Source organism: Pleurodeles waltl, chromosome 1_1 (assembly GCF_031143425.1).
Source record: "Pleurodeles waltl isolate 20211129_DDA chromosome 1_1, aPleWal1.hap1.20221129, whole genome shotgun sequence".
Taxonomy (NCBI): Eukaryota; Metazoa; Chordata; class Amphibia; order Caudata; family Salamandridae; genus Pleurodeles; species Pleurodeles waltl.
The window spans coordinates 490,993,859-491,013,223 of record NC_090436.1 but is presented as its reverse complement, the minus strand read 5'-3'; the positions used below and the strand labels follow the sequence as shown (position 1 = coordinate 491,013,223).

The window sequence follows — 19,365 nt, the reverse complement described above, 5'->3', positions numbered from 1 at the left end:
CTTTCTAAGTCAAAAAATCCACCTTGGCTTTGCTCGTGATGTGAGCTGGTCATCAAACACGTTTTTAAAGTCCCCTCTTTGTATCGCCTTGCTATCCCCAAGTAATCCAGGTTGTATTTGTGCTGACTTTGTCGGTATTTACTTATTCTTAATTTAGAACAACATACATTTGAGAGGACCTGTAGGAATAATGTGGAGATGCATGAATGCATTGATCGGAAAATAGTAAACCGTGCATATGTGAGTTTGTCGGGCTTGTTGAGGAAGGAGTCCGACATTGGCATGAGTCTATGCAGTGGCAAACGCACATAGAAGTTAGTTTGCGAACATTTACCAAACTATTTGTATCCAGAATCTTCTAAAAATGTAATGTCTCTGCTCATGCCTGTAATCCTTAAAATAAATCCTAAAATGCACATTAGTCGCACGTGTCATCCACAGCGACCTTAAATATACAACTGCAGCCTGGCTCACTTTTTAATGTAGACCCCCAGGTGGGCTAGGGGTGGAGTGCACTTGATTGTGATTAATCACTGGTGATAGGTTGTATGTCAGAATATATTTTTTCAGAAATGTCGTTCCAAATAAATAATGTGTCCTTAAAGTTGAGTGTAAATTTTCGTTTGAAATAAATAATGTGTCCTTAAAGTTGTGTGTAAATTTTCGATTATTAATTTCAATGTGGTGGTATTTTGCGAACAATATTTAGGACAGAATCTATAGTGCTTACAGTGGGCTCACTCACTGCCCCATGCATTATGCTGGCGTAAAAAGGTGAAGACACAAAAATAGACATGTGGATGAAGAGGAACATCTGAAAGTCCCAAATGATCTTGGCTAACGTGAAACCTAAAAAGTCGACGCATTTATGCTTAAATGTCGACTACCACGTTTTATACTATCATAATTCTGAATTTTCTCTGGAATAAAGTAACAAATATTGTGCATTGATACAACTCCGATCCTCTCCCATGCAAATCTGTTATTTCTCAGTGTTTGCACATTTCTTTATCACTGCATTATAAGATAAGACATTAATGCCGCATGACAGCAATTCAGGGAATAACTGAGTGAATTGAACAGCATCACTTACCAGCTACATTTAAGAACACGGATGCGTCCTCGAGGGAAATAGTGCACTTTCTGCACTTGTTGAAAAATGTGGAAGTGCTGAGTATACGCTGTGATATTGGAATTAAAACAGTGACAGCCTTCCTGGCATGGTGCATCTGCTAATCATTTCACAGTACATTAACCTGACTAATTGCAATCCAACCAAAACCAGCATGGAAATGTGCACCAAGCAATACAGCGCCTTTGAAGTAAATGAACAGTCTTCATCCTTCTCCTCACAACGTTATACTTAAGCAGATCCTGGACCAAATGGGAGGGCCCGGGCGGGGACAGATGTGTGTTCGAAAAATTATACATCAAGGCAGTAACATGCCATTAGCAGGAGGCCTACATTTAGGAGTCCTCTGGTAATGCGTTTTGAGGCATAACCAGCATATTTCCTCATCCACAATTTGGCACGTGGAGGCTTGAGTTTAGGACAGAACTCTGTTATTCCTTAAATGCTAAAATGTCCAAGTGGCTTGCGTTCCGGGCTTTCCTATATTTCAAATTCAGGGCAAAATACCTTTAGTATTCTAGAAGGAGGAAAAACTGAAGTAATAATAGCTTATTTTATAGAAATGCATGGTTCCCTCCTCCTGTTTCCAAGTACTGTAAAAACAGGTGTTCATATTACCGAATTTAGGGCCTCATTTCGAACAAACTGGCGCATCGATCACAATGCACCAATTGCTTGCCCCGCCCTGTGCCCCCCTAATGACACCATGGTAGTGCTGTATTCACAATACAGCACACAATGGCGCTCTTTAGCACAGCTGCGTCAGAATTTCTGATGCAGTTGTGGTGCTTTGCTGGACTAGTGTCAAATATTTTGACAATAGTCCAGCAATGCTAAGGGGGCCCTATTGAAAACAGCACAGTGTCACTTTAACGCTTGCACTGAGCAGGCATTAACAAATTGTGATAGAATGACTCACTGAAATCTTATAGTTTTCACTGTGCCATTCCTGCGGGCCATTGCACCAGTTTGTAACTATGGTGTGGGTGGGGGACTGTTTTGCGCTGCTATAGCGTAAACAAAATGAAGCTATGGCTGCGCAAGGGGCTTGTAAATGAGCCCGTTAGTGTTAATGGCTTGACCAACCTCCTAAGGTTGGACAGCTAAGATGATACTGCCAGGATTCGAGCTTGTAACTTGCAGATCACTACACTTCTCAGCCGCTAGCGTTTTCTCTGAACGATCCTTGTGGCAAAAGAAGCGCTCCTTAATATGCACTGTAGCATTCTTTAAATGGCAGGTGTCATAGAAGTATTTTGGGTAACAGATAAGGTAGTTGTCAAAAGAACCATGAACTAACGTATTTATTGGGTTGCACAAATATCCTCCAAACTGATTAACACAAACGGCACATAGCAAATATAGGCGGGGTCATATTAGTCAAGGTTAGATGAATTATAGTATGTGGATAGACAGGAATATTGTTGTAGCATTTTGTATGCACAATATAGCATTGTATTCATTATTTTATTTATTGCGACCTTTGCATAACGCGAACTGGAAACTCAAGGCTGCATCATGGAATTGCAGAGATCAGAAGTTAGAAATGTAGTAAAACCACAAAAAACTTTGCAGGAGTTATCTTAATAAGTAAATGCATCGCTTGAAGAAGGTTGTCCAAAAATAAATCAAGAAAGGTCCCTGACACTCCTTTCTCTAATATTTTTCCCTGAGTCTTTGCCAGTTTTTCAGCTGTCTCCTAAAAGGAAAGGAATGTTTGATTATTCCCAAGGAAGCATGGAGTGCATGCCAAAGTGTCTGTGTTTTCTGAGAAAGCAGCCTCCACCCTAGAGGATTTACAGAATGTAGGAACCTCCATGTGGAAACACTCTCTGTTCCTTATAAAACCTATTCACCTTACTAGTAAGATGATTTGTGCAGCTCACTAACGGTGTGTCCTGAAAATGCAGAAGTGCATGAGCCACACACCGCCACTCAAAGAAGCCAATGCCCTTGTAGAGGCTCACAACCCCTAGCCATGGCATTCAATGTGGCTGTAACGTGAACAGCTGTCTTCAGGAGCAAAGGGTCGATTTACACAGCTTAGCAAGCATGGCATTGTTAGAGGTCATAATGACCTTCACAGGAGGAATGGTGTTTCTGCTCCCACGGGGGGATCTGGGAAATCAGGCAACTTACTAGAGACTTAAAAGTATGAGTTTATACAATATAAATGTATAGCTCGATATATTATCTTCCTTGTACGTGTATACCCTTTCTGTGTATTAATGTATCTATATATTTATTACTTTACTCCTACTGTAGAAGAAAAAAAATAAAAAACCTCTCCAATGTCATCCTATACCTCTTTCAGTATAGTATATCCTCTACCTCTGCTCTCTAACTCATCCTAAACCTCATTCTACTACTATGATCTCCAAAACAACCCTTTCTAGACTCTTCCCTCCTGTGTCCCTCCTTGGCTCACCCCAAACCCCATTTTACTACTATGATCTCCCAAATAACCCTTTCTAAATTCTTCCCTCCTTTGACTCATCCCAAACCTCATTATACTACCATGATCTTCCTAATTCCTTTCAAGAGACTCTTTCCTCCTCCATCTGTCCTTTTACTCATTCCACATCTCACCTTACTACTATGCTCTCGCAAATAACACTTTCTAGTCTGTTCTCTCCACTATCCCTCCATTATCTTATTCAATCCAACTAACAGACTTGTATGTTCACCACTCAAATTAACTCATATTTCACTATACTAATCCACCACTAATCCTTTGTGGTTTCCAGAGTAGCATGCTACTCGCTGAAAAGTGTTTTGACACCTTGTCAGAGGTAGTAAGTGCTATATAAATAGATTTACAATTTACAATCACAATTAATTTAGGTTTTTAGACAAATATTTTGATCAAGGGAGTAAGAGGCTGGTGGCAGAATGGGTGGTGTGAGAAGAGGTAAAGGTGTATATTTCGCCATCCGGAATTGATCAAGAAAGTTTGTAATCCTGGTTGGCCAACAGGGTGGGATTCATTTTAGTAGTAAAAGATCCATCCTCTGCCTGTCAATCCTGTACTGGTGTTTTCTCAGGAAAGGATGCCCTTGCGTCTAAAGCTGTATTCCTATCTTGTATTCATGCATAAAGGAATGGGGAGGCCTGACTTAGTAACTATGAACCCAGGATCTTCAATTATTCATAAAAAAAAGTGTAGATCACAGGATCGACTCCTGGGGTGCAGGGAAGGGTATAGCCAAGGGTCTGGCACAACACCACTCCACTGACCAGATAAACAAATCGAGCCAGAAAGAAGCAGAAGCAACCCACTGCCTTCCCTCCCAGGCTCTTTCAGCTTTGCACCTTATCATTAGATTTTACGTTATTTGAACATGTATTGCTTTATCCAATTTTTTATGATCGTCAACACAGATTAGTGAAAAACGTGTTTTTTTTATATTTTGTGAATATATAATTCATAAATCCACATTAGGAATGCAATGGGGGGTGTTCGTGATTTTATTCTCACTGATCCTGATGCTACAACGTCAGTACGAAAACTGTTCTAATTTGCTTGGATAGATCTGCCTTATACATATGGTGAGACAAAGCATGCCATATCCTATTAATTTTGAACTAGCAGCCATATTACTAAAACAGAATAATGTTTAAAAGAGTAGAGAGCCACCTGTGGAGACAGGCAAAGTGAAGATGATGTTACTGCTTGTGATGACTTGGAAATGGTAGATGCTGTGTGTATCATTTAAGATGTAGCTCGCTTCATTAACTTTAGATAGTCCACGATGGTCATCACAGAGAGGCTAATCAGAGGATTTCAGGGACAGAGGGACTCTGAGCATATCTTGGGTGCAAGATTCCCTCTTTGGAGACGCGCACGTATTAAAGAGAGAGCTGCAGAGAGCTTGATACATGAGCCCCCAGTGCAGTGCTTCACCATCAGTCACCTGCTTGAAATCCATCCCCCTCCACCTAATCTGCCACAGACCTCTCTACACATTGCATGCAACCTTCCAGGTATCACTGGTCCAAGTGACATGGTCGAAAGGTCAGCGAAGTGGAAGCAGAGGCCTTCTGTTTGAAGGCTACCCGAGATCTCCGTAGCTGCAGTGTCCCACCGAGAGGGGGCAGTCCAGTGCTGCCAGTGATTCTCTGCCACACTTGAATCACCATAAAGGTAAGGGCAGACCTATGGTAGTCACAATGAGCTAAAATGATTGAATCTAAGCGTCCAATATTAATTACTAGTTCTGTAGACTTATTTCTACATGTCCATCCATCACTTATTCGCCGCATACGCAAGTCTCCCTAGGTGGGGGTATATACAGATGCGGAACTTCGAAAGTTATCCCTTTGTTATTATTTTATTGTGTTTCTGGAGGAATAATAAGGTGGGTATCAGTGAGGCTTTTCATAGACATGTAAGCGGTATGTAAGACTGTTATCAGCTTAAAGCCACATTGGCGATGCAAGCATTTGAATAATACAGCATTTACTTATAACATATGGCAATGTAATAGGACGCTGGAGGGGGAGGCCAGGGAGAATCTGATGCTGGATTACTAACAAAGAGGTCGGGCTTGTAGTGGAGGAATACCGCTGAGGTTGAGGGGAGGTGAGAGGGGCGTTCAGGTGGAGCAGGGTGCAAAGGTGGAATGCACAGCAGCAAGACTGGGCACAGTTGGGATTTCCACCCAGCCTGGCTTCAGAGGGAGGAAGACGTCTACTCATGGAGGATCTTAACTGTTATAACTTTGTCTAGGAGAAAGGGATGTATTTTCATACACCCATACGCAGGCTATTTAAATAGCTGGGTTTGCCTGTAATCAGAGAGGTAGTGACATGAATCTGGATATTAAGTGGCTGGTGTCTTGCAGCAGTTGCTGTGATGAAGATGGCAGGCTCTACGTGCATTTTTCTATCAAATAGTGCAGAAAGACTTTTTAGGAAAGAGCAAGAGTGAAAGACAACTGAGAGAGAAAATCGGTGTAGTCAAAGAGAATGAAGATTTGTTTAGAGGTCTCAGAAAGTACATTATTTGCATGGAGTATCTCAGTTAATACAAGTGTCACAAATAGATGATGTAATCTTTCTTCTTCTACTAGGTTCCAGAGGAGGAGAACAGTACTTGACCCTGTAATGGATATGGCCTAGTGTTGTTTGTCCAATGAAGATTCTCCATTGTCCTCCATTATAAGGATGTACAGTTTCACTATCTTGTAGCACAGATAAATAAATCAGTTATGCAATAATACTCATATTTGGTGTTTATTCTATGGTACAGGGAGTGGCTAGTTCCAACATATGGCCCTCTTACTCATCAACACTTTATTCGGTTGGTTTTGCAGCACAATAAAGGCCCAGTCGTGTTCTGTCGCATTATGAGTGTCACATTGTGGGAAACGAATGTCAGATTTAAATCCAAAACTGTCACTGGAGACACAGGGCCCCATTGCACAGGGTCTGAACAGGACCAATCATATAGGAAAACTGTGACACAGCAAAGCTACTTTACACTGGGGAGGGGCATGTGTCAAGAATGTTTCATGCAATTTGGCTTTGGTGATTACATCTGCCTGTACTGTAGCAGTATGGAAGCTCAGGTCTAACAGAAGAGATGCTGCAGTTCCACAAATTACGGATGTTGCTGTTTATGCAGTGCCAGTGAGCAGTTACACAAGCTGAAAAGCCCAGGGCAGGGAATAACCCTGCTTTCTGCAGACACTAGGGTTGGGTGGCATTTGTCACCAGTGTGCTCATTATATTTCCATCAGTGGGACCAGGAAACCATATCACCCAGAAGCAATTTGTGTGTGTTTGCCAATGGAGTCACAGATCTCCACGTTTCTCCTTTTAGGCAAAACTAGTTCAAACGTCTCTATGCATATTACAGAATACTTCACTAGTACAGAGCCAGGCCTACAGGCTTTTTTGGTGCATGTTTTCTTAGATCATGTGCCACATAACAGACACCATCAATAGCTGGCAAAGACTACCATACCCAGTTTTCCTTGTCATCTTAGCAGAAACCAGCATTTTACCATAATCTTTCAATCTGTGGAACCATGTGAAGGACACATGGGCCAACCTTCTGTGTAGAGCTCTAAAGACCTAGATTTCATCATCAAAATTGTTTTCTTCTGTGTTCTTCTGTTCTTCTTTATTGACAGAACCCGCTACGTGTTTTGCTGCTCCTTGTATGTACGGTGGTTTCCACCTCCATGTGCATTCCTTGGCAACGTTGAAGCCCACAGCTATTGGAAAGATACTTATTCTTCATCAGTGGGATCTAAATATTCCTCCATTGTCAATGGCATTTCTCAAATATGTACTAAGAGCATCCTGGTGACATGCAAAGATGCCAATCCTAGGGAGCCTGCAGCTTGTGATCAAGTTGAAATAATGTGTCATCCTGCAGAGAAAGGCCATCTGGTTTCCATTTTTGCGTACTCTGTAATCAGGAGATCCATTCATTTTTGATATATACTTTTCCCCCCTTTCTAGTGGGTAGCGGAATGTGACGCTGCGCTCAGAGCCCCATCCAAACCGGCCATTTTCTAGGCGGGGTGTAATTGTAAAGTACAGGACGGAGGGAGGCTTCATCTGCACATTAAAAGGCTTCTGAAGCCGTTCTGCCTCCGAACGGAGCCGGGATAATTCCTTTCTGTGTAGGGATCTGGAGCAGGACGCCCGCCCCAGAGCAGGCCGCAGCACTCTGAGTATGAAGGATGCGGTTTGAAAAAAAAACCGTGTAAGTGCAGGCTCTTGTTCGCTGCAAACCACACGCGAACTTATCATTGATTTTCAGATGATGGGTTCGTATGTCGCTGGCCGAGAATCTGCAGTTTTCGAGTCTTAACGCTCTTTGGGGGCCAAGAGGGGGAACAGCTCGGTGGCTGGAAGCCGGAATGGTTGTTACATGCCTCCAACACGCTGGCTGGCACGAGGTGCCAAGAACAGCAGCAGAAAACCGAGGCCCAGCAGAAAATTGGATCACTTTTCGAAAAGTGCTCTGTGTGCACTGGCTGTGCGTGCAGGTGCCACCGAACCCTGCTGCGGGTTTGTGCTATAGCGCCGTGAACGCCCATGAAACGTGTCAAGCTGTTCCATTGTGTTTATCGTCGTTAGACATGCACGTAGTCGTTGCACGGCGTAGTTTTTCTTCTCATGTCTTTTTGTACCCCTCACCAGAAAAAATGAGTCGGAGGGAGGGGTCGCCATTCACCCTAGGTATGGTTTCTTAGAAAGTTGTCAAAGGAAGAAAAAAACAAGTGTGTTTTTTCCTCATACCCCAGAATATAGCTACATTTTTCATGCTTTGGGCAAAATCTCTGGTACCACAAGGCACCGCATTTCACGAGGAAGTTTCACTTCCTTATAGCAGAAAAGTTTCGGTGTGCATAAGCATACCGGAGGACAGCATTTCTCAGGCCCAAATAGCAACTGTGTCCTGAGAACAGCGCCAGAACGCAAACTGAGCGCGATCCCCTCGGTAGGTTAGGGAGAGACCCCCATAGTTTCCCTTAGGCTGATTGCCGCGCAGATATAGAAAGGATTGAAGCGGAGGAGAGGGGCTCCCTAAAGGTTGCAGCATTCCTGCTGCACAGAGACCTCAGGGGCCTGCGTCCCAACAGTGTGTCCCCTCTTACTAGAGTATACTCCTGTTTTCACCTGTCATTCACTGGCATTTTTGCCATGCCTGGTGCTTGTGTCGCTGCCTGACGAAAGCAGGGATAAGCCACAGATATGCTGTGTTATTGACAATGGTGTCAACCCAACCATAGATGTGGTCTGCTGGCAGTGATAGTTGTCGGTATATCTTCCATTTCATTCCAACCTTTACTTTGTTGGCTGGATACCTTAAGCTCGTGACAGTTTGTTATATTCTATGTATAAGAGTGTGTTGCATATGACATCTTAGTCTGAGGTTGAAGATCTTGAGGTTTGGTGGGCCTGAGACTTTTTGAAATACTTGACCTGTGAGAATGATATTGATGTTAGGGAAATGAGTCTGGAGGGCTTTGCTTATGTGGCTCTTAGGTACGCAACATCCTTTGCCTAGTGGTTGGAGACACTAAGGGCCATATGCACGAACACATTTTCCCATAGACACAGAATGGGCAAAACTGCTTGCTACATCTGGCCCTAAAACCTTGGAATTTCCTTCCACTGGACACAAGAGAGCTGTCATTTGTGATCGCTGGCTTTATGGCAGATCTGAATTGTGTTGGGTTTGTGTGAGTTGCTCTGTCCAGTGAGTTCCATTGGGTGTTTTGTGTTAAGTGTTTTGACAGTGATTACTGTTGTGAGCCTCCCTTTAGTCATTAATGGCATATCTGAGCTGTATTAGATGTAAGTGAGTTGTTCTGGTCAGTCTGCCCTGTTGAGTGTTTTGTGTTAAGTGTTTTGACAGTGGGTACTCGTTGGAGCCTCCAGATAGACTCCTATAGCATATCTGAACTGTATGAGTTCTATGTGATTTTTGTTCTATCCAGTGTGTTTTGCTGGGTATTTTGTGTTAAGTGTTTTACAGTGAGTACTCTGCTGAGCTGCCCAATAGCCCCCTGTAGCATATCTGATCTGAATTACTTGTAGGTGAGTTCTTCTGTCTAGTGTGTTCTGTTGGGTGTTTTGTGTTAATGGTTTTGACAGTGAGCACTCTTCTGAGCCTACCAATAGCCTCCTGTCACATATCTGAGATGTATTAGATGGTTGTGAGTTGTTCTGGTCAGTGTGTTCTGGTGTGTGTTTTGTGTTAAGTGTTTTGACTGTGAGTACTCTTCTGGGGCTCCAGATGGCCCCCTAAGCATATTTGACCTGTCTTAAATGTACGTGAGTTGCTCTCATCAGTGAGTCCCGTTGGGAGTTGTTCTGGTCATTGTGTTCTGTTGGGTGTTTTGTGTTAAGTGTTTTGATAGTGAATGCTATCCTCAGCCTCCTGATAGCCACCCATAGCATATCTCAGCTGTATTGGTTTCATGTGAGGTGTTCTTTCCAGTTTGTTCTGCTGAGTGTTTTCTGTTAGCTGTATTATTATTAAGCACTTTTGCGAGCCCCTTGATGGTCACCAGTAGCACTTTTGAGCATGTATGCCACATGTATGGTTAGATTTTTGTCTAATGTGCTGTGTTGTATTTTTATGTATGCTATGTCCAGTTAAATCTCACGTGATAGCCAGCAGTAGGGAGTATGTATGGTGTAATTAACATTCCCACCCAGGAAGCAATGTGTTCCCTCTCACTCATGCAGTCAAGTGTGGGTCCCTGTGTCATGCATCTGGATGCAGCTTTAGCTGCCTTGCTACCTGTGAAGTAAACATCAGCGGCTGTTAACACCAGTGATGTTAGTACTCAGTTCCGATGACCTTAGAAGGATGTGAAGCAGAGCTGGTCCTGCCCTGTACACCCTACCAGATGTCAGCAGGGGCTCTTAACTCTTAGAGTCTTCTTGCCGACATAAGTGTGAACATCATTGAGGACTACAGCTTCCAGAAACAGAGGGTGTTTGTTCATTCGGGCCCACCTATCACCTCGCTCATGTGTTGGGACAGTAGGAGTTTACAACAGTCAAAATGGTTTTTCATGACCTCAGCATGTTTTTTTAGCTTTTGCTTTGACTTTGTTTCCACATTGAAAGTTCCTGTCTGCTACCATCACTGCATTCAGGGAGTAGCAGTTCTTGCTCTCAGCTCCAGCGAACAAGGCAACAAAAGACACAGGCTTAGTTCTTATTATTTTCAAAGAAAATTCTTCTGTCCATTGTGAACGTGTTATGTGACGTGCTTGCGTAGAGACATGTCCTGAATAAACGTACCTCGTCATTCGTACAGCAACCCAAGATCCTTTTTGATCACAGGGGTCTTAATAGGAAACAGTCTGCATATCTCATTGAGCCAGACCTGTTTATCTTTATAAGAGAAGCTTTTAGGTCTAGTCAACCCACTCAGACCCAGCGTACAGAATATTTTTTTAGTTTCCTGTTGATGCTTTGCTGGAGAGAAATACATCTTAAAGTTTTATTTTCCTGTCTCCATGTTGTAGACAGCTGGATGTAATCCCTTGTGCTTAGATGAAGGGACCCCAAGCCTCGCTTTTTGTATTGATGAAGAAAGTAAACAATGATGTGAGAAATTGCCTCTTTTGACATGGTTAGCCCCCACTTTTTGCCTGGTGTCTGTTGTAGTTTCAAAGTTCTTAGTGCCCAGGGCCCCTGCTAACCAGGTTCCCTGGGCCAGTTCTCTTTCCAAAACTGTTGTGATGCATTGGCACCTTTAGCTGCCACAATAAGTTCCTAGTAAATAGTACTTAGGTACCCAGGGCATGGGGTAGGTACTAGGGGTAGGCGCCTGAGGGCAGCAGTACAGACTGTGCCATTCTCAGGGACCATGCACCCAAATGCACCCAACACTGCCATTGCAGACATAGTGTCCTGGTGCTATCATAAGGTGCAAAACTGACATGGCATAAAGCCTGTGTGCCCTGTCCACTACACACTTCCTGCAATGTAGGAAAGTCACCCCCTCTGGCAGGCCTTCCAGTTCTAAGGCAGGGTGCACTATATTGCATGTGTGGGTATAGATACCTGAGCAATATGTCCCTTATGTGTCCCTGCCAAACCTGGGGCATAGTAAGTGAACAGAGCAGCCATTTTACATGCATATGCTGAACACTGGTCAGTACGAGTTTCCCAGCTACATGATGGACACTCTGCACCCCAAGTAGTTTGGTAGCAAACAGCTCAGAACGATAAATCCAAACTGGTACCAGTATCGGATTTATTGGAAAATGTACCCAGAAACCACCATAGAGGTGCCCCTTGCAAAACCTAACTACCCTGGCATGGTTGCTAGCTGGTCACAACCAGCCTGCCACCTCCAGACAAAATTTTGGAAGCCTGTGGTAAGACCCTGTGTTCTCTCGGTCCAGAGAACAAAGCTCTTCCTGTGCAGAGGTGTTACACCACTCCCCAGGAATGTGAGCAGCCCTGCCTATGAGCTACAAAGGGATTATTACCCTTGAAACTCGACCACCAGCCCTTCTACTAGCAGCAGATGGCTGCCTCTATTTCAAACACCCCACTTTTGGTGGGAGCAATGGCTCAAAAATGCACAAAGGACAGGAGGAGCTGTCCACCCCCAGCTTGCACCACCCCTAAAGTGTTGCATGTGAGGTGACCCCCTCTATTTCATTTTCCTCCATCTTGCATGGTGGAAAAATAGCCTATCAGGGATAGGGAAGTGACCTCTGCCCACAGGAATCGGTCACATAGTGGGTGTAGCCACCCTAAGGTAGATGATCCATTGGTCACTACTAGGAACTCCCATAAATGCCCACTAAATGCAGTATTTAGTGGGCACCCCAGACCTGCAGATCAGATTCTAAGGACACAAGAAGGCCTGCAACAAAGAAGAGAGAAGCCTTGAGAACTGTATTCCTGCTGCACAAAGAAAAGGCGCCAAACCCTGCGTGCTGCACACAGGACTCGACAATTGCCACTGAGGGGTTGCACGGACATCAGAGGGACACTACAAAACCCCAGAGGACTTCCACCCTTCTGAAAATTGGGAAAGATCCCCCTTCAGAGTGAAAGCATCACTCCCTGCAACAAAGACCCAAAGACCAGTGAAGTCCAGTTCACTGACTGGCTTCTGACCAAGGAACTGGATGACTCAGCCAGACCAAATTTCACCTCACAAATGTGGAGGACGAATCCTGCAAGTGTGCCAAGTTTGGTGGTGCAGCGACCTCCAGTGGCTGAATCATGCAATGGCTTGGGTGTACTGGTCATGCAACATTGGACACCAAGAAGAAAAGTCTGCTCCAGACCCCAAAAGGACCAGGAGCAAGCCCCAGTCGAAGGACTTCAGGACAAATTAGAACCACCCCCCAGAGTAGCCCTGCTGACCTGCAATCCAACCTCAAAGTGACAGGCCTCGTGCTTCCAAGGGCGCCTTTGCGCTTAGCTTCTCACCCTTCTATCTGCTCTACACCTGGCCTCCCTGGGCCCTGCACTGGGGAACCAGCTGTGTCCTAAGGTTCCCTCACGCCTTGTGACCTCTACACTCCAAGGGGACCCACCGGACTCATCTTGAAGTCTGCCTGCGCATTGCTGTTACAAGTTGTCCCTGGCAGTGGTCCTGCACCAGCTTCAAGGACTTTTCAGCCTCTGTACCTGCCAAAACCAGGAACCGCTTGACCTCCTCCAGCTGGCCCACAGGACTTCTAGATGACCTCAACCTAAAAACAAAAGGACACACTGATAAAAAGCATTGCCTGATTTTACACACATTTTTAAAGTTTTCTCCCATTGATTCCTACGGTGCGTAATTACGCACAAAAAGACAATTTTTCCTAAACTTTGAAAAATCATAACTTAAAAATCATTTTCCAGATTTTGATGATCTTGGTCTTAAAAACATTATACAAATCTGAAGTATTTTTGTAAGTTGGTCTCAAGTTATTCCTTTGAGTGTGTCTTCAATTATTCATACTGTGAGTACAATAAATGCTTTTGCACTTCTCCAAGATTGGCCTCACCACTCCACCAAGCTACTATAAAAAGTATTAGGTGATCTAGATATTCCCTCTGTAAACCAACGTGTGGTTGCCCGGACTCTGCACAGTTTGCCTGGTTTTGCACACTACATAGAGAGCCAGCCTTCTACACCTACCTTCTCCTTGCGGGGTCTCAAATGAGATTTGGAGAGCTACTGGAGACTATGGGGGTGATTCTAACATCGGCGGGCGGCGGAGGCCGCCCGCCGATGTTCCCCCACCAAAATACCGCTCCGCGGTCTAAAGACCGCTGAGGGTATTTTGGGATTTGCCCTGGGCTGGCGGGCGGCCGCCAAAAGGCCGCCCGCCAGCCCAGGGCAAGTCAACCTTCCCACGAGGACGCCGGCTCAGAATTGAGCCGGCGTAGTGGGAAGGTGCGACAGGTGCAGTGGCACCCGTCGCGTATTTCAGTGTCTGCATAGCAGACACTGAAATACTTTGTGGGGCCCTCTTACGGGGGCCCCGCGGCACCCCCTACCGCCAGGAACAGGATGATCCCGCCAGGAACAGGATGGCGGGAGGGGGTGTCAGAATCCCCATGGCTGCGGAGCGCGCTCCGCAGCCATGGAGGATTCTGTAGGGCAGCGGAAAACCGGCGGGAGACCGCCGGTTTTCCTTGTCTGACCGCGGCCGAACCGCCGTGGTCAGAATGCCCTGCGGGGCACCGCCGGTCTGTCGGCGGTGCTCCCGCCGACCCTGGCCGCCGGGGTCAGAATGACCCCCTATGTTTAGAATTTGACTAGCTGCTTTTCCTTTCAAGTTTTTTTTTTTTCAATTCTAAATGTAGCATTACCCTAGTATCCCCTCTGGCGTCTGAAAGATGCTGTGGAGGACATGTAGAGAGAAGCAGGTAGTGAGAGTAGGGCAGTGAGACTGGAGCCCCACACTACATCCTGGGCCAACATTAGAGTGGTGGGGCCATGGAGGGCACCCACAAGAGCATATAGAATGTTCCAAAATGTACATTGTTTCATCAGTGACACTGTGATTTGAAGGGACAGAAGTTATGGATGTCAAACTGCAACTGGTGCTTGGCATATTGGAGTAGGAATTTCCCTATCCATAACTTTAAGTGAGTAAAATATCTGCCAGGTCAGGACAGTTTCAAAATATCATAGAATCTGACAGAAATAGTGTGTCCTGTATATAGTTCGCAAAAATATCGAGAGTTACTAACAAAAACCTACATCTGGTAGAGAGGTATTTTTGCAAACAATATTTAGGCCACAATACCTATGTCAGATGGTTATTTTTGTTGACAATATGATAGTATACAATCACTTGGACTGTTAATCGAAGCTCTTGATTCATTAAGTCTTGAGAAATAGCATATTTTGTTCTTTGAAAGAAGAGAATCAGCCACAAATTTCGCTTTTCCTATTCTTCGCCTCAAGTCATCTCAAGTCACGGAAAAGACAACCCGTGTGAGGGTTTTCAATCACATTAGGTATCTGACACAAAAGAATTCGAGGCGCATTTCAAGTTATATGACTCAATGGGATGCTTGAAAATTAGCGCTGAAACATTTGGTTTTATCGAAGAGTGTACACACCAATATAATCAGAATGTTTTCCATAATGCAGTTCTACAACTTCTATATACTGCTTAAAGCAATTAGGTTTTGGGATGTGAGAAATTTGCATAATTTGCTTTGGTGTAATTACGCAAAATTTCAGTAAAATTATATGTAATTACATTTAAATATGTGATTATCTATTTTTTTAACAGGGAACGGCTATGGTAACCCCCGAAACTCGCCAGGTCTGCTGGTCTCACCTGGTAACCTAAACAAGAACATGCAAGCAAAATCTCCGCCACCAATGAATCTAGGGATGAACAACCGTAAGCCTGACCTCCGAGTTCTTATTCCACCAGGCAGCAAGAATACCATGCCATCTGTGGTAATGCATCTGCTCATTTCCTTTATGTTTTGAAGCAATTCTTTGTTTTAGTTCAAAGTGTGCATGCTTTCGTTTTCTTTGCATTTACTACTGCCATTGCCTCTTCACGTCGTTCTAAAAGGGCGTTAGGCCTGCACTGGAAATTTGAGTGCCGCTTGCCGCTGGATGCAGGAGTGGATCATGTGTGGGGAGTGCCATGTGTTTTTTTCTTGCCCCAATGAGATCATTTGATGTTTTCAGTTACATAATATGAATTAAAAAGAGAAAAAGCCCTGATGGGGCGATTGTACCTCAACAAACGGTGTGGGTTATTTACTATTGGCTGTGCCGGCAGTCTTGCAGTGCTTCGCAATTGTGTGCTGCGCCGGCAGGCTTTTGTAATAGTAAGTAAGTCAAGGCAATGCTTTGCCTCACTTCACTCTGCGAGAGTGCCTGTGCAAAACCTAGATAAATCCCCCCCTGCGTGTTTGGGGGCGCCGCCCCACCATGTTGCTGTTGCTTAAGTCGGCATGTGTTTTATGTGGAGTTGCTGTGTTGTTTGGAAGAATATTGCACCGAACCAGTCTTACTGCCTGCTTTGTTCTTGAAAGAAACGCATGTGATTCATCTAGTGTGTGTAAGACATTTGTCTCTGTGGCCTCTGAATTCTCCGCCAGCAGCTACTGTGTCCTCAGGGGTTTATCCGCAGATCCTTTTCTTCTGTAGAAGACAAGGAACCTCGCGAAGCTTGACTTTGCAGCATGATTAATGCCCTGCAATGTCAAGCCTTTTGTTTCAACTGGGCATCTCAGGCACGATGGCATGTTCAAGCTGATCGAGTTCTCCTGTTCTCAGAAACGAGCCCCTGTGAGGTTTACTTGCACCTCTCCGAGATCTCACCTTCCCGTCCTCCATCCTAAATGGAGACAGAGAGACAGGCCTGGTACTACAACGGACAGGAAAAGAGAGGCACCAGCAGTAGAAATTAAATCATTCAGAGGCAATAGGCACACGTTTGAATACCGGGCAGGGGGCTGATTTGACAATGTCAAGATGTATTTTCCTGCGCCCCTGCTGTCCCATATGCCTGCCCTGACAAGCTGTCTGGTTGCAATGATTTATTCCAGGGACCCTTAGAGCTAGTCTTTCAGAGAGACCCTCGAGCAGCCACGATTCATGCACCCGGCCTTCCCATCGTGAACCAGAAGGTCTGCACGTTCCCGCCTTTCTGCTAGAGAAGAAATAATGAGGGCTGAAGACAGTGACCTGCGCCGAGCCAGCGTTAGAGGGCGTCCACATTAAAGCTAACATCTCATTAGGGTGACAGGGGCAGGCACTGAAGGCTGCTGGTCCTAACTTAGCCTCTTCTGCATGTTCTTGTGCCTGTATAGAGATCTGTGCACTGTATGTTTGCAAATGTGTTTTCTACTTTTCCATCCTTCCACTCTCTAATTGTTAATTAATACTCCTTCCCTCTGCTCTCAGTCTGAGGATGTTGACCTGCTGCTGGTAAGTGCTTGAGTCGAGCTGAACAGATTGACTTGTGGTTATTTTATTGTTTTTTCTGTCTGTGCTGCGCGTGGCATGTTGGCCGAAACTCCACTTCCCAATATTCCAATATGGTTGTTGCTTTTCCTGCAAATATTTCATCACCCTCGAAAGACTTTTACGAGTTTTGCAGTACCCATTTGAGCTCCCATTGAATTGTCTGTCAAAATCGGCTACATGCCCTTTTCTAAATTTAGCCTTCAAAATCTGCAAAGCATTTCTTTATAAGGGTGCAGAAAAAGGAGCAAAATATTCGGAGGGCCTGTTCAGGACTACAAGCTAACCTTTTTGCGTTGAGAATCCTTCTAACGAAAAGACAAGAGTGCCCTCTGCTGGTCGTAGCCTATTATGCCGCTCACTTTTGGCAAACCCGCGCACATAAAACCCATTATGGTGATTTTAATGAAAATTTTGCATTTGAATGAAGAGAGAAACAATGCAAGTACAGTATACATATTTCATCAGTTTTCCACATGGTCTGCCTTTTACCCACAATAATGCAATCTGTACTTGATAAAAGTTCAGTTGCCGTGGAGATTCTGATGTAATGTGTTACTATGGGAACGGCTGGTCTCTTGAAAGATTGTAAATGATAGAGTTGGCAGAGTTCATAGGAGGCACATTTTAAATCATTAATTTCTTCAAATGTGTATCGTGTTGTATCTTTTATGCACGAAAAAAATTGCACAGCATCTTATAAGTTTAGCAGAAATTAACTAAACTTGATTTTCTTTTTTTTTCTATTTCTTTCATTTGAAGAACCAACGGATAAATAACTCCCAGTCTGCCCAGTCATTAGCGACACCAGTGGTTTCTGTAGCGACCCCAACATTGCCAGGGCAAGGAATGGGGGGCTACCCATCAGCTCTCTCCACAGCTTATGGTAACGGTAAGTACATATGCGAAATTTCTCACAGCGATGTCGGGGGTGCAGCGAACGGACACGTGGGGCTGCCTTATCATTTTTTTAACTTTTAAATGTTAACTTCTGTCTAATTTCCCATGAGTGTTTGTACTTCTAGCTGTTGTTTGTGTGCCCAGAGCACCTGACAAATATGTGATTTATTGCCACAGCTAGGCAAACGTGTTCTCCAGCCTTGTGTATAGTGCAGCCTCTTCTTAGGTGGCAAATCCTAACGTCTAGGCAGGGGCTGCTCCTCCATAGGGGCGGAGGAGCGTCGCCCCTTTCCCTCCCCCATTCCCCCCATCAGCAGCGGCAGCTGCAAACCTTTTCCCCCAAAACGATCATAAACTGTGTTTATGGTCGTTTTTGGGAAAAGGTGCAGCCCATGGGGGTGACGTGCAATGTGTGGGAGTGCTCAGCACTCCCCCTCCGAGCGCATGTGTGTTTGGCCGGCCTAACACACATGCACCAGAGCTCTCTCCAGCCCCGCGACACAATTGCTGGCCTGGAGAGAGCCTGCATAGGCTCCCAGTCTGCCTGGGAGCGCCCTGGCTGGGCGCTCCAAGGCAATCCTGACGCTGCCTTAAGCAGCGTCAGGATTGGCGCAGGGCAGGCTGGGAGCCTGTGCCTGCAGCAGAAGACAGAGTAGGCAGAGGAGCAGTGTGGCACAGGAATGCAGGTGTTTTTCTAAATTGTTATTATTTTGTATTTAATTCTCCTCCCCTGTGCTCAGCCCCGCCCCCTTAAAGTTGCACGAGCCGCAACTGCGTCTAGGATGCACCTCTAACTGCAAAGTACCCATTACACATATTCCCCGTTTTGTCCTTTTTCACAATGTTTTGTTTCCTGTGAAAAGTTTTCTCTGTTGATTACATCTCAAGTGGAGCATCTCTTAGCAGAAATTAAGTCACGCTCTCCTTTTGACCCGCGTCCACTGGCCATCAGTAGCTTAGTGGCAGAAAGCACAGCTTCAGTCCTTACCAGCATCTGCTTTACATCACTTAAATGGGGTACCATACTCCTTATCTGCAGGAAGACTTTTATCAGACTGCTGTTGAAAAGAACCAGCAGACCTGCCTCTTCCATCAAACTTCTGAACCCTCTCGCTATTACCACTGCCTGCCAAGATTCTGGAAAAACTGTTAGTATGTACCTTTCCAAACATTTGGAAGATCATTTCCTGCTGGACTCTACACAGTTAGGGCCATATGTAAGAGCCCCTAGCACCATTCTATTATCACTTTAGTGTCACTTTTTGACACTAATGTGGCGTTAGAAGGTCAAAAACACAGCACCAAATTTACAAACTGGTGCAATGCATGCATTTCACCACTTTGTAACCCTTTGCGCTACATTATGCCTGCACCAGGCCTAATGTAT

At 44.8% G+C, this 19,365-nt stretch overlaps 1 protein-coding gene across 24 annotated transcripts in view; it reads left to right on the top strand.

Moving 5' to 3' along the window:
- Window positions 1-19,365, top strand: part of MEF2C (myocyte enhancer factor 2C) — a 426,321-nt gene that overhangs the window by 389,412 nt on the left and 17,544 nt on the right. For 17 of the 24 annotated variants that reach the window (XM_069224979.1, XM_069225137.1, XM_069225092.1 and 14 more), the window contains 3 exons: window positions 15,382-15,554; window positions 17,019-17,042; window positions 17,841-17,970. In XM_069224979.1, coding sequence (XP_069081080.1) covers window positions 15,382-15,554; window positions 17,019-17,042; window positions 17,841-17,970 — 327 coding nt within the window. The remainder of the gene's footprint in view (window positions 1-15,381; window positions 15,555-17,018; window positions 17,043-17,840; window positions 17,971-19,365) is intronic. The other 7 variants (XM_069225082.1, XM_069225005.1, XM_069225128.1 and 4 more) reach the window with 1 other exon arrangement.